This window comes from Bos javanicus, chromosome 11, assembly GCF_032452875.1.
Source record: "Bos javanicus breed banteng chromosome 11, ARS-OSU_banteng_1.0, whole genome shotgun sequence".
In the NCBI taxonomy this organism is placed as follows: Eukaryota; Metazoa; Chordata; class Mammalia; order Artiodactyla; family Bovidae; genus Bos; species Bos javanicus.
This window is the reverse complement of record NC_083878.1, coordinates 19721719-19748551: the sequence shown is the minus strand read 5'-3', so window position 1 is coordinate 19748551 and position 26833 is coordinate 19721719. Positions and strand designations below refer to the sequence as shown.

At 40.7% G+C, this 26833-nt stretch overlaps 2 protein-coding genes and 1 long non-coding RNA gene across 4 annotated transcripts in view; 2 read left to right on the top strand and 1 right to left on the bottom strand.

The window, feature by feature from the left end:
• Positions 1–1471: 1471 nt before the first annotated feature.
• On the top strand, positions 1472–17483 carry SULT6B1 (sulfotransferase family 6B member 1). The gene is made up of 7 exons (XM_061432081.1): positions 1472–1670; positions 3117–3229; positions 5709–5798; positions 7989–8115; positions 11546–11640; positions 14654–14810; positions 16861–17483. The coding sequence occupies exons 1-7, from the start codon at positions 1472–1474 to the stop codon at positions 16989–16991; spliced, it is 912 nt and encodes a 303-aa protein (XP_061288065.1). The 3' UTR covers positions 16992–17483.
• On the bottom strand, positions 5677–26833 carry LOC133256884 (uncharacterized). The gene is made up of 2 exons (XR_009739326.1): positions 25842–26833; positions 5677–24840 (listed from the first exon to the last, which is right to left on the bottom strand). It is a non-coding gene; the product is annotated as an uncharacterized LOC133256884 (long non-coding RNA).
• Positions 25563–26833, top strand: part of EIF2AK2 (eukaryotic translation initiation factor 2 alpha kinase 2) — a 33610-nt gene continuing 32339 nt past the window's right edge. For both annotated transcript variants that reach the window (XM_061432077.1, XM_061432076.1), the window contains exon 1: positions 25563–25829. The gene's annotated coding sequence lies outside the window, so the exon portion shown is untranslated. The remainder of the gene's footprint in view (positions 25830–26833) is intronic.

The following is a 26833-nucleotide window of genomic DNA, read 5'->3' as shown; positions in this document are numbered from 1 at the left end:
ACCTATGATGGACAAGAATCTGAAAAAAGAACTGAATCACTTTGCTGTATACCTGAAACTAATACAACACTGTAAATCAACAATACTTCAATAAAACAAAATAAACAAACACAAGTAAGTGGTAGAGCTGAGATTCAAACTCAGGTCTATAGTCTTCTGAGTCTACTGCGGCGGGAAATGATAGATTCAGTTGGGTGCCTCTTTCCACCCCACTAAATTACTGGGCAATTCCATCACTTCCTTGTCACTGAAGGAGACCAGGTTTTGCCATCTTACAATATGCCATGTTGGCATGAGGATAATTTTGAACTAAAAGCAATTAAAAAACTCAGCCAATTAAGGAAAAGCTCTTTACCTCCCCCTTTAATTACCTAAATTTACATTGGAAAGAAGGGCTGTACCAGGAAAATACCTATTACCAGGGATATATTTTTATCCAAAAAACTCATCTGCAGAACAGGGCAACCCTAGTTTTCCAAACATTTTCTCTGCCTTCCTGTGAGTGGCTTTCCTCCCCTTTGTATCCTCAAACCCCTACCCCTTTCCTAAACCCCTGTTAATAAACAGGATATTATTTAAACTTCAATTACCTGATGGCCTTTTGAATCTGTGTATTATAATGGAACACCCATTAAGTACGTAATTTTTTTGTTTTTTTCTCCTGTTGACTGGTCTTACATCAATTTAATTATTAGACCAGGCAAAGAACCTAAATGGGAAAAAGGGAAAAATTTTACACCCTGCATCACACCATGGGGGCTTCCCTGATAGCTCAGTTGGTAAAGAATCCACTTGCAATGCAGAAGACCCTGGTTGGATTCCTGGGTCGGGAAGATCCATTGGAGAAGGGATAGGCTACCCACTCCAATATTCTTGGGCTTTCCTTGTGGTTCAGCTGGTAAAGAATCCGCCTGCAATGCAGGAGACCTGGGTTCGATCCCTGGATTGGGAAGATCCCCTGGAGTAGGGAAAGGCTACTCACTCTAGTATTCTGGCCTGGAGAATTCCATGGGGAGTCGGACACGACTGAGCAACTTTCACTTTCACTTCACTTCACACCATGGACGTGTATGTGTAAAACTATCAACCAACGAGAGAGGTTTCCTCCATAAATTGTTTTGCTAATATTAAAATATTATACATGATTGAATTAAATAACTATGTGTTAGACATTTAATATCTATTATTGTCTATTAAGAAAGTCTACTCTCTCCTTGGGAGGGCTGCGTAGAGTGGTAATATAATCCACCCACTGGGTAATATTCCCCGATCCTCAGCCCGTTTTGCACCTGCGGCGTGCCTTTTGTCAGAGGTGGGTACGCAAAAAGCCAAGGGTGGAGGTGGGTGAGAATTAAGTATTTCTTTCTCACGTGAATGGGAGGAGCCCTTTATTCCACCTCCTGAAAACCCCCATTAAAAGCTGTCACTGCCCCGGACAACCACAGAGCACGTTCTTTAGCAGGGAGCCAGAATGACTGCTAATTCCAAATTTATTGACTACATTGATGAAGCTTTGGAAAAATCAAAAGAAACTGTACTGTCTCACTTGTTTTTCACCTATCAGGGGATTCCTTACCCAGTCACCATGTGCACCTCAGAGACTTTCAAAGCCCTGGACGCCTTTGAAGCCAGAAGCGATGACATAGTTCTAGCATCTTATCCAAAGTGTGGTAACTAACAAAACTTTTCTACAAGGGCACTTTTTCAGAGTGAGTAGGTGGGGAAGGTGCAAGGAGAAGGTGGGAGGAGGGCAGGCCATCTCATCTCTACATGAAGCCAGAAATTGGAGAGGCGGGTAGCTGTGGTGAATCAGAACAAAGCCTGTAAAATCAGTAACTAGAACTGGTAGATTTAGAAACCCCAGTGTCTGAGGGCTTCCCCGGTGGCCAGTGTTAAAGAATCCGCCTGTGATGCAGGAAACTCAGGTTCAGTCCCTAGGTGGGAAAGATCCCCTGGAGGAGGGCATGGCAACCCACTCCAGTATTCTTGCCTGGAGAATCCCATGGACAGAGAAGCCTGGCAGGCTACAATCCACGGGGTCGCAAACAGTCAGACACGACTGAAACTGCTGAGCACGCGTGACGCAGTGTCTGAGGGAGGAGGTCTGTGTGAAAAGAACAGGATCGATGATGAGTGTAGAAGGAGCTGTATGGTGGGGCTAGCAAACAGAAACAGGGCCCACTTTCCATGGAGTACTCAGAGTAGCCAAGATGTTCATCTTGATTTTTGACTGAAGACAAGCATGGGCTTGTCTATAAACATCTATGCCTTCCATGTTATTTTTTCAGGATCAAAGACCAATCCTCCTGTTTCTCAACCCAGTTTTATAGTGGTCCTTCATCGGTGGAGGATAAGATGTTAAGAAACTAAATTACTCTATTTTATACAATCTACTTTTGATTTTTTTTTTTTTTTCGTTTCCTTTTTGGCCACACTGGGTGGCATGTAGGATCTTAGTTCCCTGACCAGGGATCATACCTGCACCCCCACCGTGGAAACGTGGAGTCTCAACCACTAGACCACAGGAAAGTCCTACTTTTGATCATTTTTAACTGTTATTCCATCTCTGTTTGTTAAAGCCAACTCCATTTCATATTTCCTTTTTAATTGATGCTGTATTTTTATAAAAATCAAAATCCCACATTGCTGTAGAAAATATTCATTAAGGTAAAATATATGATACACAATAAATAACCATTTCTATAGTATAACATTGTTGTGTAAAGAAGATATTCTAGATTTTTTAAAAAGCACTGCCTCTTGTTAAAGGAGAAATTTAAGAAACAAGATCATCTGATTTTTATACCGAAGTAAGTAAACGCTTCTTTCCACAGCCCAGGTTATGCTGAGTGCAGAAGAACCAGTTGTACACATCAGGGAATTGTTGTAGGTTTTCTTTCCTTTTTTTTAGGCTGTAACATAGTTTGCAGGATCTTGGTTCCCAGACCAGCGATCAAACGTGGGCCCCCTGGAGTGGAAGCAGAGTCCTAACCACTGGACTGCCGGGGAATTCTCTCATTGTAGATTTTAATTTTTATGATATGTATGTTTAAGTAACATGCTTTTATTATATCAAGACTCCTTAATGAGCTTTGGTTCTCTGATTTTTCTTATAGGTTCTAACTGGATTTTCCACATCATTAGTGAGTTAATGTTTGCTGATTCTAAACAAAAGTATGACTATCCAGAATTCCCAGTTCTTGAATGTGGGGACCCAGAAAAATATCAGGTTGGTACAAAAGAGCCTTGAAACTTAGAGCAAATTATTCTAGAAAGTAGAATTGGGGGATTTTTAGTTTTGAGTTCAGAAAATACAACACTAAATAATTCATTATGTGCTTATCATATAATCCCAGCACTTTTCAGGAATTATCTCATTTTACTACAGAATCACCTTATTACTATTACTTAAAAATGATTAAATCATTAGTGTGTGTGTGTGAAGTTAGTAACAGGTCATCCTACCTGTTATTAATATTATCTTATCGCATGTTATTACTCACCTTGTCAGTTTAACTAACTAAGGCCTGGATGTGAGATAGGATGTTGTTCTCCCTGCCAGGAAGGACAAGAAAAAGGGGGAGGAAGGATCTGCCTCGAGATTTTGGTGCTTGGACAGAACAGGGGAGAGGAGGACCATCCAGCCCCCCTCCACACTTAGACACACCACAAACACATGTGGGAAGGGAAGACAGTATCCAACTGGAAACCGCATTCCCAGCAAAACTTAGCAGAAGTGCTCACCAACAAAACTCCCAACAGGCAGACAGAACACACTTACTAGAAATAAAGTCACTTAGGGCGTTCAGAAAATTTCTGGAAAGAGATGGAGACACTTGCCAGGATGACAAATACAAACTTAAAAGTTGGATCCCAGTTGGAAGGAAACTTATTTCCATGGACTGGGCCGAAGTAACAGAAAAATATATTGTAAATGAGGTGTTCAGGGATTTAGGTTTCGAAGTCTTTTGATGTCTATAATTTATCAGAAATGTTCATTTTTCTCTTGAGTATTTTTAAAAGCACTTTTTGCATTTTAATTGTCCCTTGTGGCTCATCTGGTAAAGAATCCACCTGCAATGTAGGAGACGTGGGTTCGATCCCTGGGTTGGGAAGATCCCTTGGAGAAGGGAAAGGTTACCCACTCGAGTATTCTGGCCTGGAGAATTCCATGGACTGTAGTCCATGGAAGAGTCAGACACGACTGAGTGACTTTCACTTTCACTTTTCATATACAAGGATAGTTTTCTATGCAATGCGCCTTTTATTTTAAAATGGAAATGAGTGAGAGGATAAGCTTCATTTAATGGTTATTCACTTTATACAGAAAATTTTCTAAAATATATACATTTTTTTCTTAAGATGTATCTGTATTTCGACTTTACACTGCTTACAGTTGGCTATATCATGCATTTTTGTGAACATATAATTATACATTTATCTAGTTTTGTTACAATTAACCTCCATTTTCCTGCTGGATATTTTTCTAACCCTTTTAAGGAACTTTACCATTTCTCACATGTCTTAAAGAGATTTTTGGCCATGCAGTTTGGTGGAAATGGCACTCTATCACTTAATCTGAAAATTACCATCCATGTGATTTTGCACAAAGGACTTAAAACCTCAAAGTCTCTTGTTAATCCTTAAAATGGGGGTTACAATATCTACCTGAGAGGATTATTGTGAGTGAATGTAAAAGTACTTCCAAAACTGGAATCAAGAACAATGACTACTAATCAACACTTGGGCCCATAGCATTGATTTAAAAAAAATTTTAAGTCAGTTTTTGCTCCCTTGCTTGAGTTGGGATCTCTAGTTAATTTTTCACAGAAGCATTGGCTATAAACATCTAAATATAATTTCATTGCTTGAAATGATGACCAGCATGGAAAAAAACACTGAAAGCATTAGCCCACCACAGAACATACACTAAAGGTCTGATTTTGAGATAAAAGCCTTCATCCTATCCGATTAAACAGAGCTTCATTTTGTAAATTATCAGTAGAAGTAGATTACAAAAACAGAAAGAATCAATCATAGAGTCCTTATATTGACAAGAATTTCTCTCATAAGGTATTTCTCAGATATTTAAATGACTCTGCATTTTCAGGTTCTGTTAGGATATTTGACTGCATGGAGTTTTGCTGGTTTAAGAAAAAAAAAAGACCAAGATGTTAAAAATGAATTTGGAGAAGCTATAGAAAGACTTGAACATTTCTGTTAATGACTTTGAATGTAGAAAAGATCCACATTAAGTGAAAGAGTGGATTGCAGATTTTGAGCTGTCTTGAAGAAAATGATTTGGGGATGGCTGTGGGAAAAGGTAAATTTTTCTGGGGAAAAAAAAAAAAAAGATTGGGCAATGGAAAGCAGGACAGAAGAAGGAAGTTCAAAAGGAAGTTTTCAATTGCATATTTATTTGTGATTCTCCATTGCTCATCCCCCACAAAGAAAACAGAAATAAAGAAAATCTAGAGAAGGATGTGGAAGAGGAATGATAGTAATGACTGAAACTCCTCTTCAGGTACTAAACCTAGGAGTGATTCACCACACACACACACACACACACCACACACACACACACAACACACACACAATACACACAAACACACACACACCACACACACACACCACACACACACAACACACACATACACAACACACACACATAACACATAAGCTTTAACTTTATTGTTTATATTTTCAAGAGAATGAAACAGTTTCCATCACCAAGGATTTTGGCAACTCATCTCCATTATGACAAATTACCTGGGTCCATCTTCAAGAACAAAGCCAAGGTGAGTGTCCCTCCACTGGTATTTCAATGTGAAGTTCTTCATGTATAGATATTGGCTTTCTGAGGTATAGGATGAGTTTGCTACTCATCACAGAATTTTAATGAATAAAGTGTGCAGTTTGGTGTTTCTTGTTTTTTCTTCAGATAAATTGGCTATGCTGCTGCTGCTGCTGCTGCTAAGTCGCTTGGCTATAGTTGCATTCAAATGAAATGTATTTTCAGCCGGGATATAAAACATATACATAAAGTAGCCCACCAGGCTCCACTGCCCATGGGATTTTCCAGGCAGGAATATTGGAGTGGGTTGCTATTTCCTTCTCCAGGGGATCTTCCTAACCCAGGGATCAAACCCAGGTCTTCTGTACTGCAGACAGATCCTTTACTGACTGAGCCACCAGGGAAGCCCTTAACCTCCATTAGGTATTTGAATTCCACCAAGTGGCTGTCTGGACTACTCACATCTCCCATTATAAGGGACTCCTCTGTCCCCTCTGCCAGGTGTGGATGGCTCTGTAAAACAGTTTTTCTTTATACTGAGAATCTCCCAAATTGGAAATACCGCTTTAATCCATAATTTTCCCAGTTTAATGCAGTTCAGTAGAATCACAAACCTCAGTGATTCTTTTTCCCCCCTTAATTATTCCATGAGACACAGAGCTAAAGTAATGTATAAAGCATTTGGATTTGGAGCAAGCAGCCTTTTGAACAAAGCTTTACTTTCACAAGAAAGCAGGGCCAGAGATGAACGACAGTTAAGGTAAGAAGTTGATACTGAGATTTTATCCATACACTTCAGCAGGTGAAAGCCTGCTGGCCTTCACCATGCTCACTTATGTCTTTGCAAAATTATAAATTGCTATGAGCCAGAGAGATTCCTGAGTGGTAACCAGAGCCCCAAATATAAGACCCTCAAGTGACAAGAATCTGCTGTATTTGGATTGGGGGCAGAGTTTTAGATCTCAGCAAAGACATAGACTAGCACATTCATCTCTATTCAGTTGTACCCTACTACCGTCAGTTCATGTCTTTAGATTGATGAGGCGTTCTGGAATCCAGACTCCCTCTCACTTTCATGCCATCTACAAATTTGATAAATAGAGCTTCTATATCTTAATCTGAAATCCTCATTAAAATGTTGATGATGGTCTAGTCAGGATAGTTTTATTAAAAATCTCTGGGCAGTTTTATGTTAGTTTTTCAGCCTCCTTTGCATCAGTTTTATGTGCTTAAATGTTTCTGCTGCCGGCATGCCTTCTTCCATTTGCTGAGGAAGTCATAAGCAGCAAATCTACTAATTTAAGAACTATGTCCAAGAAAAAACTGCCATTAGAAATGACTTTTTCTTAGAGAACCCCTGTTGCCCCCTGGTGGTTATTACTTGCTCTTTTATGTGGCCACAAATCAATTCCAAAAACATTTCCAAAATGGAGGTCATTTTGTACTTTGCAAACCCCACACTTTGCTCTTTCGGAAAGGGAAATGCTACTTGCCTGTTTCCGGTCCTCCGAACCTCTTATATGCTGTCTCCAATTCCTTCAAGGTCATTAACAGTGCTCAGTAATAATGTATTCCACAACATTCTCAGTTCTTTAAAGGGAAATCTGGCCAGAGGGCCCAAACCCACTTGGAGTGGTCTGCAATTCAGTGGTTTTTCTTGGGTTTCAGTTTGCACTTTACAACATTTATTTCACACTTTTCATTCAGAAAAATGAATTTGTGCCTCATCAGAGAAGGCAGACATAACACTGAAATTCAGAGGTTCTGTTTCCTCCACATCACCCATCATACCTCCAACCTGCCCTTCTTTGATCTTCTCCCATGAAACTCTAAACATTATTTTTGTTGTCCTTAACATTATTTTGTTATTTTTACTTTTGGGGTGGTTTAACTTTTCAGACCATGCTCTTGTGAGCCTGCTCTTCATTCCTTTTTACATGGTCTACATATGACATTTTACTGTCTCAGTTTGTTAGCAAAAATTCAGTGTTACAATATCAGTCTTCTTTTTCTTCTTTCTTTTCCCCTTTTCCCCAGGCTTCCTTATCTGCCAGCTCCTGTTCCTCAACTTCTTTCTTTCTTTTTACCTCCACAAAATCAGGTAGTATACAATAGGACACAATGCTCATGCCTTCAGTTTTCCAAAGTTCAACGCCTAAAATTAAGTTAAGATAACTTAATGTTCTCTCTCCAGATATTGGTGGTATTTCGAAACCCTAAAGACACAGCAGTATCTTTTTTCCATTTCCACAATGATGTTCCTGATATTCCAAGCTATGGCTCTTGGGATGACTTCTTCAGACAGTTCATGAAAGGACAAGGTATGGCTGTTGGTAAAAGAACAACAGATGATCACAGAAATACAAAAATTCAAATGTGTTTTAGGATAAAGAAAGAAACAACAGGGACCTACTGTATAGGACAGGGAACTACATTCAATATATTGCAACAACCTACAACAAAAAAGAATATGAAAAAAGACTGCATATTTGTGAATATATATACAACTGAATTACTACACTGTACACCAGAAACTAATACAACATTGTAAATCAACTATACTTCAATTAAAAAAATTAATAACTTTAAAAAAGAAAGAAAAAATAAATTAAGGCAGATCCAGGAACCACAATGTTACTTTTAAATAAAGCTTTCTAGGCATCAAACAATACATTACTGTTTTTAAAAATAATTTGGACAATTCAATATGTTGAGGGTGAATGTTAAATAGCCATAGAACAGACATGGGACAAAAAGGTCTGTAATAGACTTGTACAAAAAGCATTTCAAATTCACTTCCCACAAGTCTCTGTATAGCACAATGATAAAAGCCAAAAAAGAACAAAACCATGACAATGAGCAGCCACACCTAAGATACTTGTTTGCCAGAAAGCAAGTAAGGTTTTGTTAGATTATGTTGAAGGTTTTACCTCTGGTTACTGATAACCATAATTTCATAAGTGCCCACAAATGCTCCAGCTACCAAACTAGGTACTATATACACATATCTCATTTAAGACCATACCAACTATGAATAAGGCAGTATTAACTATAAAAAATTTAAATCACTTGCCAACGGTCTCAGTTACTTGCATCCGGCAGCAACTCTACTTCTGTGGGTATAGTGGCCAGAGGTGAATAAATGTCTCTTTTTAGTAGTGAGTGGCTCTGTTGAGTGCTTACAGTATAGTACAAGGAAGAATTAATGCCAGATGACCTTAGAGTTGCTACCAAGTCCCTCTAAAAGGACCACGTTTAAAGGGGATCAGCACAGCAATGCAACACTATCCCATATGACTAGACACTGGGGACAGTACCGAGTCCTTAGCAAAGATTAAGTCTTGGGATTGGGGTGTAGGAGAGAAAAAGAAAGTGTACAGAAGGTGCTTATGAAGCACTGATAGGAAATATTTGGCTTGTTTAGTAACTACTCACTAAGACCAGATGGAGGCAGTTAAGTAAAGTCTAAAACACTATACTCCATTCATATAACACAAGAGAACATTCAGTGGTGGAGAAACGCATCATCACTGGGACAATCTATTTTAGGGAATCTTTGTTGCTTGTCCATCCTTTTAGTCTAATCCTTTGATTAACAATGATAAGAAGTGGCACTGATATTAATAACTTGGATGGATTTTCTGCCTTGTAAACTTCTTAAAGTCAACTTACAGAGAGGCAGCTGAATGTACTGAAAATGTACAGGATGTAGAATGAGAAGGCCTGGATTGGGCTTCATCACTTATTATTATGTATTAGTAACACTAGATAGAATAAAACAGCTACCATTTATTGAGCACTTACCACATGCCAGGCATGCTGGCATGCTACTCCTAACACACATTATTTTAATTTTCGTAATAACCAAATGAGGATAATACTATTATTATCACCATGTTACAGAGAAGAAAACAGAGGCAGAGAAAGACTCTAAACTTTGATTTCCCTAGTTGTAAAGAGAAAATAGGAATACCCAACCTATGAGAGGTAACACAGTACTCTATTTTGTTTGGTTGCAATAGCTCTGGGGTTGAACTAACACTAAAAGATGTCAATAACACATAACTTATTGTGCAGCCTTAAAGTGGTTACTTAGCTCCTCTGGGTTTCTAATTCTCCATCAATAAAATGGGTATAAAATTGTACCTATCATATTGGATTGCTTTAAAAAGTGAAAGATGAAATACATGCATATCAGTAAAACATTTGGAAAAGCAGAAAACCCCACCACAGTGGCATAAACAGATCAGGTTTTATCTTCTTCACTTAACTAAGAAATATGGAGATAGCAACTGACCCAGTAGACCAGTAACGTTGGGTCAGCAGCTCTGAGATTCCCTGGGCCCCTCTATCGTGCTTTCTGCAACATTCTCTCAAGTTGTCCACTGTCCCTCTGAGCATCACCTTCAGATCATGAAGAAGGGTCATCGTGACAGGAATAATTGTTCTAGAAACCTTCCAGCAGACCCCTGATTGCTGGCTAGGACTACTTCATGTGACCAGAGTCCAAAGGGAGGCAGAAAGTGAGAAGCAGAATTTTCTGATTAGCTTAGACCCAACTAGTAAGGGTTTGGTTGGCAACAAAGAAGGGAGTGTACTATATTTGGGGCAGGAAATTTACAGTATTTTGTACAACAAAACATGTAGACACTGCCTGGCTCAAATCATAATAATTATGACAATATTATTATTACTAATAATGTTAATATTGGCTAATATTTGAGTGGGTATTAGTGATCAGGCACTGTTTTAAGCATTTGACATGTGTTAATTCACTTAAAATTCACAACAACCCCATTTTACAGATGAGGAAACTAAAGTACAAAGAGGTTTAGGGATTTTCTCAAAGGCACACAGCTGTCTAGATCTGCACTGTCCAATATGGTAGCCCCTAGCCACATGTGGAAATTGAGCATTTGAAATGTGACTAGTGCAAGTGAAGAGCTAAATTTTAAATTTTATTTTAATTTAAATTTATATTTTAAGACACTCAGTTCAGTTGCTGGAAACTTTTAAGTAAGTTTGGTATGAGTGTGTGAATCTGTTTTTTTAACTATAAGTTTCATGAAGTCTAAATACACATCAAGTATTTTTGGCAAAAAACTTAATCAAATTGATGTTCCTTATAAGTGTAAAACACCCACAAGCTTTTGTAGACTTAGAATTAAAAAAAAATAAGGGCAATGTTTCACTAATAATTATTTATGCTGATTACATGCTGAAATGATAACATTTTGGGATCTGTGGGTTAAATAAATTAAACTATTCAAATTAATTTCACCTGCTTCTTTTCACTTTTTTTAACATGGCTACTAGAAAACTTAGAGTTACAGATGTGGCTTGCATGACATTTCTATTGGACAATGCTAGTCTAGATAACATGTCTCATCATTTCTTTCTGACATTATATCTGTTGGGTTTCATGTCTCATTCACTATTTCTGAATTACTTCATTCACCTAAATGTTCATGAAAATTTGTAGTTCTTGTGAAACCATTTTTACAACTTGCTTAGTTGTGCCACTGTTTCTGAAAATAAGAAAATGAGAAAATCTGACATTAGGACTGATTTATGTCAGTTCTTTTGGAGCAGGGATTTGTAATCTTATAGTCTTGTTTGATCGTATACACATACATATAGTTTATATTTTAGGGCACACATTAACCATTTTATCCTCATTCTATCATTCTATCATTTTAACCTCAATTATTTAAAATTTCTTAAGAAGTTATTTTTTCCCTGTATTTTTAGTTTCCTGGGGAAGCTATTTTGATTTTGCAATTAATTGGAACAAACATCTTGATGATGAAAATGTTATGTTCATATTATATGAAGACCTGAGAGAGGTGAGATTATGATTATTGGTATTCTATAGCAAGGTTTACTATAAATGACAACATAGAACATTTATTCATAATGTCTGATTGCATGAACAAATATTGTACTCAATTTTTAAAAATATTCCATATATGTCGTACTAGGGGACGTAGTGCTAGGGGAAAAAACCAAACAATGCATATGTGTTTAGATTGTTTATTTAATAGAAATAATAAAGTTCTTAGGAACTTACTACTAACAGTGACTGTTTTTTTCCCCTCTGTGATAGATAGTCCAAATTAGGAATGGCAGAAATGATAGGTCTCTATTGAGGTTTAACTCAATATGCTTTTGGCTGTGAATTAATTTTTCCATATAATGTTATATTAAAAAACTGCTTGTTCACAAATATTTAGTGAGTTCAGCATTGTTCTGCTGCTGCTGCTGCTAAGTCGCTTCAGTCGTGTCCAACTCTGCGAGATCCCATAGACAGCAGCCCACCGGGCTTCCCCGTCCCTGGGATTCTCCAGGCAAGAACACTGAAGTGGGTTGCCATTTCCTTCTCCAATGCATGAAAGTGAAAAGTGAAAGTGAAGTCATTCAGTCATGTCCGACTCTAGCGACCCCATGGACTGCAGCCTACCAGGCTCCTCCGTCCATGGGATTTTCCAGGCAAGAGTACTGGAGTGGGGTGCCATTGCCTTCTCTGAGTATTGTTTTAGGCCTTTGTAATTTATCAGTGAACAGACTAAAGTTCACTACGTGGGAGAAGCTTACATTCTAGCTGGAGAAAGTGGGGAGACAGAATGATAAACAATAAATACAATAGAAATTTTAAATGTATATAATATGTGAGAATGAAGAAAGAGCACAGCTGATTAAGGAAAACTAGAAATCCCCAAGGGTGGGGGTGTCGGGATACTGAACAAATCTCAGCATGAAATAGGATGGTCAGTGGAAAGAAACCTCATGGAAGGCATTCGACATGAACCAAGATCGGAGGGAGATGAGGGAGTGAGCCAAGTAGGTAACCAGAGTAAGAGCTTTCCAGGCAGAGAAGACCAACTGGAACAAAGGCCCCGAGGTAGGAGTGTTCCTGCAAGGATTAAGGAATGGAAAGGAGCAGATGTGGTTGGCTGTGGGGATGAGCCCGAAGAGGCCAACCGATGAGGGCAGGCGTAAGGGGGTGGACTGGAGTGTGAGAAATAGAGTGGCTCTGGGTGAAATGGGAAGTCATTGTAGGATTTCGAGCATAAGAGTGGTAGGAACTGATGTGTTTTTAACAGGATCATTCTGTCTGGTGTGTGAGAATATATTAGAGGGAGGGAAAGAGAACCCAGGGAAACCCATGAGGAGGTTATTGCTCTAGTCCAGGCAACGGAAGGAAGATGGTGGCTCAGACCTGAAGGGGCCATGGAGGGGAAGAGAAGTGGTTGAATTCTGAACTTACGTTGAAGGAAAAGCCAATAGCATTTGCTGCTGGACTGGATGAGGGAAAGAGGAGTGAGAGCAAAAGAGAAGTCAAATGAGACTTTTATTTTATTGGTCCAACCAACTGGGAGCATTGAGCTGTCACCATGGGAGTAGGAGACGGCAGCAGGTGAAGCAGGATTGTGGGGAAGACCAGGGATCTGGTTTTAAACATCAGAAGGCTAAGATGTTTATCAGTCATCCAAATGGAGAGGCCAAGTAGGCAGTCGGGTATTGAAGTCTTAAATGCAGAGAGTTCTGAGCTACAGATGTAAATCTGGCCCACAAATGACATTTAAAGTCATGAGATTACATATCTAATATGTAAGCATATGGATAGAGAAGTTGACCAAGAACTGAGCCTTGCAGCCCTCCAACATGAAAAGTTTGAATAAAAAGGGAGGAATCAGCAAAGGTGACCTAGGAGTAGCTAATGGCATAAGAGGGAAACCAGAGTCCTGGAGCTCTAGGGAAGAAAGCATGTTAAAGAAGAGACTCAAATGCTCTCTAACGGAATTGAGTCTTTAACACTAGTTTCTCCTGACAGTCTTATAAAAAAAAAAAAAAAGTGTAATTGAATTCATCCCTTCTGTTTATGGTATATATATATATATATATATATATATATATATATGTATAACATGAAAGAACATACTCATGTAGTCTTTTCCCCGTCTCGTCTAGAATGTTGCTAAAAAAAATTGTGATTCATGGATGTTAGTGTTGTCCCAAATGTTAATCATTCTTTCTTGTAGTTAGTAGGAGATTGCCTGTTCAAATTGATTTGGGGACTGATGTCGTATATAGCCTGCTCCTTTGGGAAATTCACATTGCACACTAGCATATTAAAGATTGACAGATTCTACAAACAAACAAACAAAACCTTACCTTTACTAATCCAAGGCTTCCACATTTATTTGACTGCAACCCTTAACCTTCCTTCCCCCCATGAAACATCTATAAGCACCTATATATTCACCTATATATTTCATTAATATATGAAATATATTAATGTTTTGTAGAGTACAGTTTAAGAAACTGTGCTAGAAGATTTCTAAATCTCCATTGGTCAATGATACTGTTGAAAAGGTTGATGATACTTACAAAGGTATTAAATGATATATTCCAAGACTCATTCTAGCTTTTATGATTCTAAAAATGAGCCTTTCTTGATAGAATTAAATATTAGCTACAAACAGGATTTAGAAGAAAAGAGAATTTGAATGAGCACATACAAATATATTAATTTCCTCAGCTGGTTTAGACTGGTGCTTTTTAACAAAATGAATGTCATCTTAGATAAAATTCTACCCTACTGATGAATGCTTACTGTCACTATCTATACCCTGAATAGTTTAGTAAGTCGTAAATTGAAACTACAAAGTAAAATCAGTACAGAGTATCTTAAAGGGAAATTTCAAATATTTATACTGAAGTATCAAAGTAAGTCTGAAGAGATAGAAAGGGACAGCTGAATTATAGTTAGGCTTAAAATGCATTCTAAGAAGCCTGTCTTTGCTCGGGGCACAATTCCCATAGAAAGAAGTTTATCCTCTAAAATTTTGTTTTCAGAATCTGGCCACTGGAATAAAACGAATTGCTGAGTTCTTCGGATTCTCTCCATCTGGGGAGCAGATTCAAACTATTTCGGCACGAAGTACCTTCCACGCCATGCGAGCCAAGTCCCAGGAAACACACGGTGCTGTGGGCCCGTTCCTGTTCCGCAAAGGTAAAGCTGCCTTGATTTCTAAGCCATCCATCAGTCTGCACATAACAGGCAATTGAAACAACTATGCTGAAGAAGACAGGATTTTCTTTGTCTCTTCCTCAACAAGAAGTCTGACATAGATCAGAGCTGGAACTGGTAACTCCACGCTATCTTTTAGAGTACTAAGCTCCTCCCACCTTTCTCTTGCCACCTGCTGATAAAAGGAGAGCAGCTAGAGCTCCTGAATTACAATAAAGTTAGAGGGTTATTTTATTAAAGTAAAAAGGGAGTGGCAAGAGAATCACATGCATTTGCCGAGCAAGCCCCCTTTACAGAACTTTGTGGGAAGCCTCATTCAGTGGCTTACATCTCATTGGTCACTTCTCACTGTGCTGTTGGCTGGAAAATGTAGTTTTTTAAAAAGGTGGGTGTGTTATTACTCAATTAAAATCAAAGTTTTATTAATAAAGGAGAAGGAGAAAATGAGTGTTGGATAGGCAACCAGTTTTCTCTGGCACTGATGATTTGACTAAATTTCATTAAAGTATTCTAATTTCTTATGCAAATGTATGATAATATATAGCCCAAGGATTGTCAGTTTTCTTTTTTATTGCATATATAATGAAAGTGTAATGTGATTTAGAGGCAGCACATGTAACAACTTTTACTTATTAAGCATAAATCATGTGTTAGGCCCTTTGCTGGGGTTAAATTTTATAGCAAAAATACATTAAATCCTTAATTTTATAATATGGGCACCAAGACTCAGAGATATTAATTGATCCTTTGTCACAAAGCTAATTGGGCTTCCTAGGTGCGCTAGTGGTAAAGAACCCAACTGCCAATGCAGGAGACTAAGAGATTCAGAGTCGATCCCCTGGGTCAGGAAGATCCCCTGGAAGAGGGCACTCCAGTATTCTTGCCTGGAGAATCCCATGGACAGAGGAGCCTGGTGGGCTACAATCAATAGTGTTGCACAGAATCAGATATGAGTGAAGCAACTTAACATGCACGCACAAAGCTAATTAATGAAACAGGATACAAATGTAGGTCTACTTGATTCTACTATACTTTGTCAAATGAAGACTCATTTAAAAAAATCCACTGTGAATACAACATTGTATATAAATCTGGCTTTGGTTTGCATTCTGACTTTAACTCTGATTTTTATGCCCTATTTTATTAGCTTTAAGAAGAGGGGAAAAATAAAACCTTTCTATATGTTGTTAATCAAATACTCTTCAGAATAGAAAAAATTCTAAAAAGTAGTGATTTTAAAATATTACACTATTCCATGTAGAAAATTCAGAAAGTACAGAAAAATGAAAAAGTACTAAAAATTATCCACATTTCCCCCACCAGAGGCAGGTTTGACTTTTTGACACATTTCTTCCAGCCTTATTCTGTGATGTTTCATATAGTTGATGACATTTGTAGAGAGTTTTGTTTTTTTATTCCCTTCATATATGTAAGCATGTTCTCACATCATTAAAACTGCTTTATAAATATACATTTCATTGGCTATGCAACAAGGAGCTTAACAACTTCAACCCAAATCATCAAAAGAGTCTAAGGAAAAGAGTAACTTCTTTACTTTTAAAAGCACATAAGAAAAATATATCTCAATCTCAGGCAAAATAATAATTTTTTGCAAAATTTTCAGCACTTGGAGACTTAACCAGAAGCTGCTATAAAAATATTAATTTATCTTCACAATGGGTATTTAAAGTATTAAAAGACTTTAGAGAGAAAAAGATGATTCTAAAAACGTGGTATTTTGGTCCCAGGTGTTGGAAGAGGGGTGGGGGCGGGAGGTCACTGAGGTCACGGGCCCCCTTAGTGACACTGAAAAAGTACATCACCTACCACAGCACACCATACCAATGAGGAAGCCCAAGTGGATCTTGCTCACTTTACAAGAAAAAGTACATTAGTTTTTTAAGACTGTGTAATTTTTTTTCATGTGTCCATTTCACATTTCAAAGTGAAACTCTGCACGGAGAAATGGTAAAATCAAGATGAAATATTCTAACAGGTATCTAAGTCTACTGTTTTTTTGTGTGTGTTGTAGGTGAAGTTGGTGATTGGAAAAACCTGTTCAGTGAAACTCAGAACCAGGAAATGGACGAAAAATTCAAAGAGTGCTTAGCTGGCACTGCCCTGGGAACAAAGTTGAAGTACAACTCATATTGCCAGCCTTGATTCTGGTCAATTCAGCTTATTTTCCTTAATAATAACTGAATTTAAATATCAATAATTACATAATAATCTAATCAATAATGATAAAAACATTTTAGACATAAACAGTGTTTAATAATGAAAACAAATGAAAATTTTGAGCACAAACTTAAGTTTGTTCACTTTTTACAGAAAGATAAGTTAGGAGAAGGAAATGGCAACCCACTCCAGTATTCTTGCCTGGAAAATCTCATGGACAGATGAGCCTGGTGGACTAGTGTCTGGCATCGCAGAGTCATACACAACTTAGCAACTGGACAACAACAACACACAATCAGGCAGATGGTGATTTGGGGAAATAGTTCTTGATGGAAATGCGACATAAAATGAAGATTGAAGTGACCTAGCAATATGGAATACAGAGTTTTGTAAGAAATTAACATTTGTGTATAGAATAATAATTGCAAATATTCAAACAATAAAGTCCAATGATAAAGAAAAAAAAAAGAAAGATAAGTTTAGCCATCCAAAAGGGATACTATATTTAGTGATGCATCCTGGGGTTTTAACTTCTTTCATGCTCTGGGTTCACACATGACCATAAGCCAATACTATCAGAGATATACCTAAATCTGTTTGCACATAGATGAGACAGGCCATTCTGTCTGATCACAGGAAGGCCTGTGATCATGATCACAATGTTTTGTCCTCTCACAAAAATCCCTCTCTTCCTCACTGTGGATCAGAGCCCTTGTGATCTGATCCTTTCTGAACTTACTGCTATGGGAAATTTAATTCCAATTCTGCCCCGAAATAAAATGAGTAAATTCTATTCTCATTTGATTCAAGAAAAACACATTGCTCATGTACTCTGTGTGTGTCATTTCAGAAAGCTCTATGGAGGCCCACTCTCAAGGGACTTTATAGTTGTACTTAATACAAGCTTCACTTTAAAGCTAAAGATTAGAGGTTGTGTTATTCTGGCATGAAGGCTTTCCTACCAGAGAGCCTCAAGTAAGCATGTGGAATCTACAAGAGAAAGCAGAAAGTGTTCTGGAAAAAATAAAAAAAAACCCTTTCAACAATCTCCTTAATATTTACACTACAGCTAGTTTCACTGTAAAGCTAAGTTCTACACAGTTAATAGAATGAGTTGTAAAAAAGTTACATAAAATTGCTTTGAGAAAGATTATAGGACTACTATTTCTAGCAGTATGGTAGATTAAGTAAACTGAAGACTCTTTCCTCAAAACACCAAGAAAGGCTACATAAAAATTCCTTCAGTGGCACTGGTCAGCTTCCAATAAAGTGAGTGGACTTAACAGAGACCAAAACTAAAGAGAGAACTGAGAACTAGAGAGAATAAGAATCAGAGATGACCTTGAGATGTCAATGAGAAATCTGCAGAAACAGAGACTTGGGTTTTAATGCCCAAGCTCTTATGATTGGAGCAGGAATAGACAAATAGGCCAAACAAAATAAAACAAACAGAACAAAATACAGTGGCCAAACTGATCCATGAATATAAAGAAAGTTCAAATACGACAGAGATGGCATTGCATATCATAGGAACAGATTAAACTCTTCAACATTTGATGCTAAGATAACTGCTTATGATATAGAAGAAATAAAATCAGACCTTTACTGCACATCACTCAAAAAAATTAATTCTTTACAAATTAAAAGGCTGTATGTCAAAAGATGATGTAAAGACTACGTTTTTAGAAGCAAATACAAGTTAATATTTTTATGACCACAGAGTAGGATTTATTAAGCAAGAAACAAAACAACACAAAAAGGAAACAATTTATATTTTGGGCAACATTAAGATTTAAAATGTAAAACAGCATCATTAAGAAAGTAAAACCAAATGAAACAGCGTGTCAGAATTAAGATTCCACACTGTTGTGGAGCCACCCTCCCTGCTGCTGCTGCTGCTGCTGCTAAGTCGCTTCAGTCGTGTCCGACTCTGTGCGACCCCATAGACGGCAGCCCAGCAGGCTCCCCCGTCCCTGGGATTCTCCAGGCAAGAACACTGGAGTGGGTTGCCATTTCCTTCTCCAATGCATGAAAATGAAAAGTGAAAGTGAAGTCGTGTCTGACTCTCAGTGGCCACCCTCCCTGGCTGCCCCCAAAAGAGAACAAAGTTCAGGTCACTTACTGCCATTGCTACTGCTGACACCTGAGATGGCCTCTGCCCTTTGAGAGCTGACAGGTGAACATGAGTCCAGCTTCTGCCAACTCCCCTGAGCTTGCTCGTCAACTGGTCTGTCACAGAAAAATGGGACTTCCTTCTATGTTCCAAGTCTTGCACCACTGTTTATCCATCACTGGCTAGACTTGAATTATATTGAGAATTTTAACTCCATAGTAATCTGGAAAATGTGGTTTTAACCTTCCATACATTATAATCCAGGAGATGCGGAGACATGGAAGAGAATTGGAATGGAAGCTAAGTCAAACTTAATAACATATAGTACAGTCCACTCTTTCTACCAATAATCTTTCAAGCAGTCCACTTAATGCAGTTGTTCCCTTCTTCAAATGGAAACATGCTTATCCTACCTCCTAAATCTGTATGCCCACTGTGATATTTCTTCCTCATTTTAGTCACAACCCCACTTTAAGACACTCTGTCCCAAAGACTATCTTATAAAATTAACCACCATCAGCAAATGTCAAGTAAAAAGGGCAAGGAGAACAATTAAAAGAGGTTCATCCACTGCTGGGCATACACACTGAGGAAACCAGAATTGAAAGAGACACATGTACCCCAATGTTCATTGCAGCACTGTTTACAATAGCTAGGACATGGAAGCAACTTAGATGTCCATCAGCAGACGAATGGATAAGAAGGCTGTGGTACATATAAACAATGGATTATTACTCAGCTTTTAAAAAGAATGCATTTGAATCAGTTCTAATGAGGTGGATGAAACTGCAGCCTATTACACAGAGTGAAGTCAGTCAGAAAAAAAAAAAACCAATATAGTATATTAATGCATATATATTGAATTTAGAAAGATGGTAATGATGATCCTATATGCGAGACAGCAAAAGAGACACAGATGTAAAGAACAGGCTTTTGGACTCTGTGGGAGAAGGCAAGGGTGGGACGATTTGAGAGAATGGCATTGAAACATGTATATTACCATATGTGAAATGGTTCGCCAGTCCAGGTACGATGCATGAGACAGGGCGCTCAGGGTTGGTGCCCTGGGGTGACCCTGAGGGATGGGATGGGGAGGGAGGTGGGAGCAGGGTTCAGGATTGGGGACACATGTACACCCATGGCTGATTCATGTCAATGTATGGCAAAAACCACTACAATATTGTAAAGTAATTAGCCTCCAATTAAAATTAATTAATTTACAAAAGTTCATTTGTACATAACAAAGACAAAGCTATGGAAATACATGCATAGCTTCTATGGTTCTTTATTTTGCATCTGGTCATGAGACCGTAGCTGGTGTTTATAATTCCTTGTTCATTCTTCCCTTTGCCATCAGATGTCTCCCTGGTTAGTAGGGTGATGCAGACCTTCAGTCTTGAAGGATCTGAGTCCTTAACATTCCCACCTGTGTTAGAGACCTCTAAATTTCCATTAATGAAAAAATCACTTATCACTGAATGTGGAACTACTGAAAGGAATTCCAGAGAAACCTTTGGGTTGAAGACATACTTATCTCTGGCTGCATCACTATTTCCTCTTGCTAATTCATATCAATCAATCCAACCAGTCCAGTAACCCCCTTATTATTATTATTATTTTGGCCATGACACATGGTGTGTGAGATTGTAATTCCCCAACCAGGAATGGAACCCGCACCCCCTGCAATGAAAGCTTGAAGTCTTAACCAGTGGACCAACCACCAGGGAAGTCCCTCCCCTTTATTTTCTTGATAACTTAATGGCAAGATGCACCTGCAAACTTGAAACTGCATGTTTCAAGTTCCCCTTCAAGGAACCACGTGGTGAAAACACAGCCCCAAATCATAGAAACAGGAAGCCCTTATTTTGCAAGCATTTGATTAGGTTTAACCATGGAAAACAACCCTTTTACATCTACTGATTTCTGGGCTCGAGTATTCCGGCCATGGAAGAAATAGCAACTAGGGTCAGAACACATACTATACCTGAAGGACAGTACACCCAGCTTGTCGAGTGTGGTCTCCCTCCTGGGGCTGTAACTGAATCTTCAATACTTGATCCCACTCTCCTAGAAGGCCAGCTGCTTTCAGGTGGTAAGTTCAAGATAAAACCATTGAATCACATGGTAGTCAGTGTACCGCCTCACTTCTTTCTCTGCAAAACGGGTTCCTTACTAAGGGATATCATTATGGTGAACAAGGTATTTGGAAAGGCTACCAATGATGGCACTGGCAGAAGCGCTAGAGGAAGAAAAAGCAAGCCCATACCTGGAATACATGCTTTCTCCACAGAAGGCAGATCCCTGCCCACTCCATGATGGAAGGGCTCCATGTAACCGACCTGCCACCAAGTGGCGGGCTGATCTCCACAGGTGTTCAGGGTACTTGTGCTGGGGTCTCAGTGTTGGGCTCAGCTGTCGGAGTGTCGGGTGTTCAGCAGTAAGATCCACCTTGACAAGATCGCACACCTATCTCATCCATTCCTACTGCCAAGGCTGTTCATTTGTGTTAAACGAGCACGGGGGTAGCTGGGGAAATGCCAGCTGACATCTACAGAAGTTTTCTTGCACACTAGCTTCTCAAGTCTCCTTAGAAGGGGGTAACTCTCATGAAGATTCACAAGGAAACCGAATACACTCAGACTCTGTGTCCATTCCAAGTGGTCACTCACATCCTTTTCCCCCAGACCTCCTTATCATCGACACTCTGACCTTGTTCCTTCCAAATCTCTGAATATCCAAATAGGCCGCTAGCTTTCTCTCCTCCCAAGTGACAACTCAGTGTATTGCTTGAAGCTGCACCCTGGAAGGATTTCCCTTCTCCCACTATCCTTTAGGGCCACTTCCCTGAAGGGCTGTTGGAACACATCAGTTCACTTCCAGTTAAAGCCAGTGTATAGTGCTTCACCTGAATTTTCCTTTCTCAGCCACCTGGTCACAGGGAACTCCCCATGAGACCAGAGATGTGGGTTGATAAAGCAGAGAGCAGGAATGCATGCCATAGAGGTCTTAGATATCTGCTCATGTAGCACACCTGTGGGCTGCCATCTATTTCAGTACTAGAAACTCCAGGAAGTTTACCACTGCTAATGGCATCTGGTGAGCAAAACTTCCTGACTACTGCTCTGACTCTGTGGCCCTTTTTTTGGAGGTGGGATGGAGTTAACTGTTGCCACATGGCTTCTGCCAGTCTGGGAGCCATAATCTCCATTGAAATCAGGTAGTTTTTCAATGGGAACATCTCCCGTCAACATTCCCCACCCACCGTGGACAGCCACTACAGAGCTTTTCAAAGATGAAAATATACTACTCAAGGCCTGGTGAAGGAGAGTCCTTTGGATATTCTTAGGGGGCATGGTTAGAAAGTGAGTGGATAGGTTGCATACAATTAATCTACTTGAACAATCCTGATTCCCTAAGTATTTTTGATTTCTTCTTTTGTATTACTTGGCATCACAATTTCATTTAATGTTGGCCACCACTGAGCTCAAGTTATAGTAAACCAACTAAACAAACTCTTAGAACCATTGCCAGTGCTGGAGCCAGCACAATGAGTGCATAATGTGAACTATGTTCCTTTTCTCATGTTACCTTTAGAGTCATACCCACGCACTTTTCTTGGATTTCTGCTGATAAAAATTAGTGAAATCTGGTAATTCTTTCATTATGTAAACAGTATCCTTTGGGTCAGATCTTGTCTGTATCCTCTTGGAGCATTCTAGCATCTGATTCTAGTTCTAGAAGTGAGTTCATGAGGTAGGAATAGGACATTTGGAAAATCAGCACCTCCTTACAAGCTGACAACTTCAGGCTCTTCAAGTTTGGCTGTACCAGCCTTATCCAACAAGCATGGAAGAGCTGTGGTGACTCAGCAGAATTTCGGAGGGCAGTGGATTCCTTTCAGTTCAGTTCAGTTCAGTCACTCAGTCGTATACGACTCTTTGTGATCCCATGGACCGCAGCACGCCAGGCCTCCCTGTCCATCACCAACTCCTGGAGTTCACCCAGACTCTTGTCCATTGAGTAGCTGATGCCATCCAACCATCTCATCCTCTGTCGTCCCCTTCTCCTCCTGCCTTCAATCTTTCCCAGCATCAGGGTCTTTTCCAATGAGTCAGCTCTTCACATCAGGTGGCCAAAGTATTGGCATTTCGGCCTCAACATCAGTCCTTCCAATGAACACTCAGGACTTACCTCCTTTAGGATGGACTGGTTGGATCTCCTTGCTGTCCAAGGGACTCTCAAGAGTCTTCTTCAACACCACAGTTCAAAAGCATCAATTTTTCGGCACTCAACTTTCTTTATAGTCCAACTCTCACATCCATACACGACTACTGGAAAAGCCATAGCCTTGACTATATGGACCTTTGTTGGCAAAGTAATGTCTCTGCTGATTAATATGCTGTCTAAGTTGGTCACAACCTTCCTTCCAAGGAGTAAGCGTCTTTTAATTTCATGGCTGCCATCACCATCTGCAGTGACTTTGAAGCCTCCAAAAATAAAGTCAGCCACTGTTTCCCCATCTATTTGCCATGAAGTGATGGGACCGGATGCCATGATCTTAGTTTTCTGAATGTTGAGCTTTAAGCTAACTTTTTCACTCCTTTGAATCCACCCAAATTCCCAGGATCTTATTCTTTCCCAGTCAATGGCCTCAGTGTTCATAGAAGAGATCTGAGGAGGGTACAAATTAAGGTTATACAATAACAGCTAACTGCAGCACTGAACTCCGCACCTAATTTCTGCTCCATGAACCTTGAGATGACAGGAAGCAAGAGGTTCTTCCGGGCAGTCATAAAAGCTTGTATCCTCTGACCATGCTTGAGCTTGTCATTTTCTTTCTTTAAGCTCTTTCGGCCAGTTCAGGGGCAAGTCAGAAAACATGTCATTGCTATTGCCGTTACCTCTGAAACAACCACCTCACACCCACAAAGCTGGTAAATGGACTCCGGCAAACAATCACTACAGTTGGAGCTTTCTGTCATCTCAAAGGGCCACAGAAAGAGGGGTCTGACTCCTGTCTACCTTCCAAATCTTCCACTAGGGCTTCATATGTGGGGAAGTTAAATCAAGGAAACTATAGTGTTTCCCACTGATAGGCTGCAGTACCGGAGGCTGCAAAAGAGACACGGGAAAGCCAATAGCCAATATGTAATGTGTACCTGAAGTCCACCTTGGAAATGCTTCTTTCCCCTCATCCTAGCTAGGATGTTGAGGTACAGGCTTCTGGTTCTAATTCTAGCTCCCTTGCTTACCAGCTGTTACTTAACTTCTCTGTGCCTCGGACCTCGGTTTTCTCATCTGTTAAATGGGCATAGTGATGGCACCTACCTTGTAATACTGCTGTGAGATGGGTACTCAGCACTCCTCAGTCACTCAGTCAAGGTGCCAGTATTACTCTGGGAGTGTGATAGTCCATTAGATGAGGAGGATGTCTTGTCTTGCTCCTCTGTCCACGGGATTTCCAAGGCAAAAATATTGGAGTGGGTTCTCTTCTCGGGGAATCTTCCCAACCCAGGGAACAAACCGGATCTGCGGCATTGCAAGCAGATTCTTTACCGTCTGAGCCACCAAACCTTGCCTCAGGATATCTTGCAGGATTTAAAATTTTCTCATTAAAAATCCTACTGGTAAGGACTTTGGTTGTAAACTCCAGGAGACCCCTCAGGAAGCAGATGGCTCTCCTAACTGCTGGCTGGTACCTGGTACAGCAGGTGCAATTACCTGTTGAATAAATGAATGGTTAGATGGAAACAGAGAGAAGGGAGATTATGCTTCTGCATCCCCCGTCTGGGTTGCTGTGAGGAGAGGTGCTTCGTTGGTTACGGGCAATGGAATCCTGGCTCTGCCTTGGCAGAGTTGATTTACTCAGTTTCTTCCATTATGAAATGGAGCCAATGATATCCAGCCCCTCCAGTTCAGTTCAGTCGCTCAGTCGTGTCCGACTCTGCGACCCCGTGGACCGCAGCACGCCAGGCCTCCCTGTCCATCACCAACTCCTGGAGCCCACCCAAACCCATGTCCATTGAGTCGGTGATGCCATTCAACCATCTCCTCCTCTGTCATCCCCTTTTCCTACTGCCCTCAATCTTTGCCAGCATCAGGGTCTTTGCAAATAAGTCAGCTCACCCCACCCCAAATGCTGGCGTTGAAGAGGCAAGGGGAGCATTTACGGCAGAGGGCCTGCCACGTTGCGGGCCTCGGAGACCTCAATGCCCTCCCCATCTCCCGGAGGACCCTGCCCCGCACCGGGGCCGGCGACAGTCCCAGCAGCCGGGGTGGGGGCTGCAAGGCCCTGGACGTCCGCGCGCGGACTCCAGGTGGAGGCCTGACGCGGGTTTCAGGCGATCGCGGGGCCTGTGCGGACCCGTGCGGGAGGGGCCGGGGCGGCCGAAGGAAGGCGGAGTCCGTCGGGAAAACGAAACCGAGAGCGAGCCGCCCAGACTCGCCGAGCTTCCGCTGACTGTAGCGGCGCGGGAGCTGCGAGGGCCGGCAGCTGGAGCCAGCGCGGAGCGAGCCCGCCTGTCCGCCTCCCCAGCCCGGGCGGGACTGGACGCCGAAAAGAGGCCCCGGACCCCTGCGCCGCCGCCCCGGTAGCGCTGTCCGAGGCCCGCAGCCGAGTGCTGGCCCTGGCTGGACCTGGGGAAAGCATCCTGCAGCGCGGTGGGAGCTGACAGTCATTTTCTTCGCGCGAAGAATTTTTAAACCAGCAGGTAACCACTAACCCGGGCCTGGTTGCTGGGGGGAGGGGAACCCGTGGAAAACGGAAAAGTCCTGTGGCTTGATAGACAATGTGAAATACGGAGGCCTGAATTGCCCAAGATTGGCAACAAAAATCTCCTGCCCAAAATCCCTTGAAATTGTTTCCCAATCGCCCATCTTTGGCCCCCGCCCAAACTCTGGCCCCCCACCCCCACCCCCCCACTCCCCAGCTTCTCGCACCGTAGCAACCCCAGGTCCTCGAAGGCAGAGCAGGGAACCCTCAGTCCCCACCCTATCCCCCATTCTTCAATAACTTTCCATCTCATTAGAACCCTCTAGAAGGTTGCTGGCCTACAGGCATGGGCCCCTGGACCCTCCTTTCCGACCACACAGGCCTCCTTTCGGTTCTTGGAGCACTGCCAAGCACTGCCCCTGCCTATGGGCTTTTGCACTGCCTGTTTCTTCCTGGAAAGCTCTTCCCAGAGACCTGTATAGGCCAGTCGCTTGCTTTACCCTGTACTTGTTCCAATGTAACAGTATGAGAGCAGCCTTCCCTGAAAAACCTCCATGTAAAAGAAACTCGGCCATTCCCTTACAGTCCCCCCTACTCTGCTTTAGTTTTCCTCGTACTTATCACGTTGTAATATTTCCTATAGGTTTGTCTTCAAGGTCTCTGTGCTGTGGCACCTGCCTACCTCTCTGACTCAAATCCCACCATTTCCCTTCGTTCACTGTGCAGCAGTCTCCTTGACTTTTTCTTAGCCTTCCAAAAGCCATGCTGGTGCCTGCCTGACGGTTTCCTCTGCCTGAGATGCACTTCCCCCTGTCTAAGCATGATGGACTTTCTCATCATCCAGGCTTGATTTCAGTGTTGCCTCCTAAGAAGGGTCTTCCCTTGCCACTGTATTACAGCCACCTCCCTCGTATCTCTGTCCCCACCTCCTAATGCCCCGTCTATCTCATAGACCTATTTCACTTCATTGGAGCACTTCCAGCTATCTCTTATCCTCTCCTG

Coding starts and splice junctions, on each gene's coding strand:
- SULT6B1 (XM_061432081.1), top strand. CDS start 1,472: ATGACTGCTAATTCCAAATTTATTGACTACATTGATGAAGCTTTGGAA. Junction 1,671..3,116: donor AGCATCTTATCCAAAGTGTG/GTAACTAACAAA, acceptor TTTTTCTTATAG/GTTCTAACTGGATTTTCCAC. Junction 5,799..7,988: donor TCTTCAAGAACAAAGCCAAG/GTGAGTGTCCCT, acceptor TTCTCTCTCCAG/ATATTGGTGGTATTTCGAAA.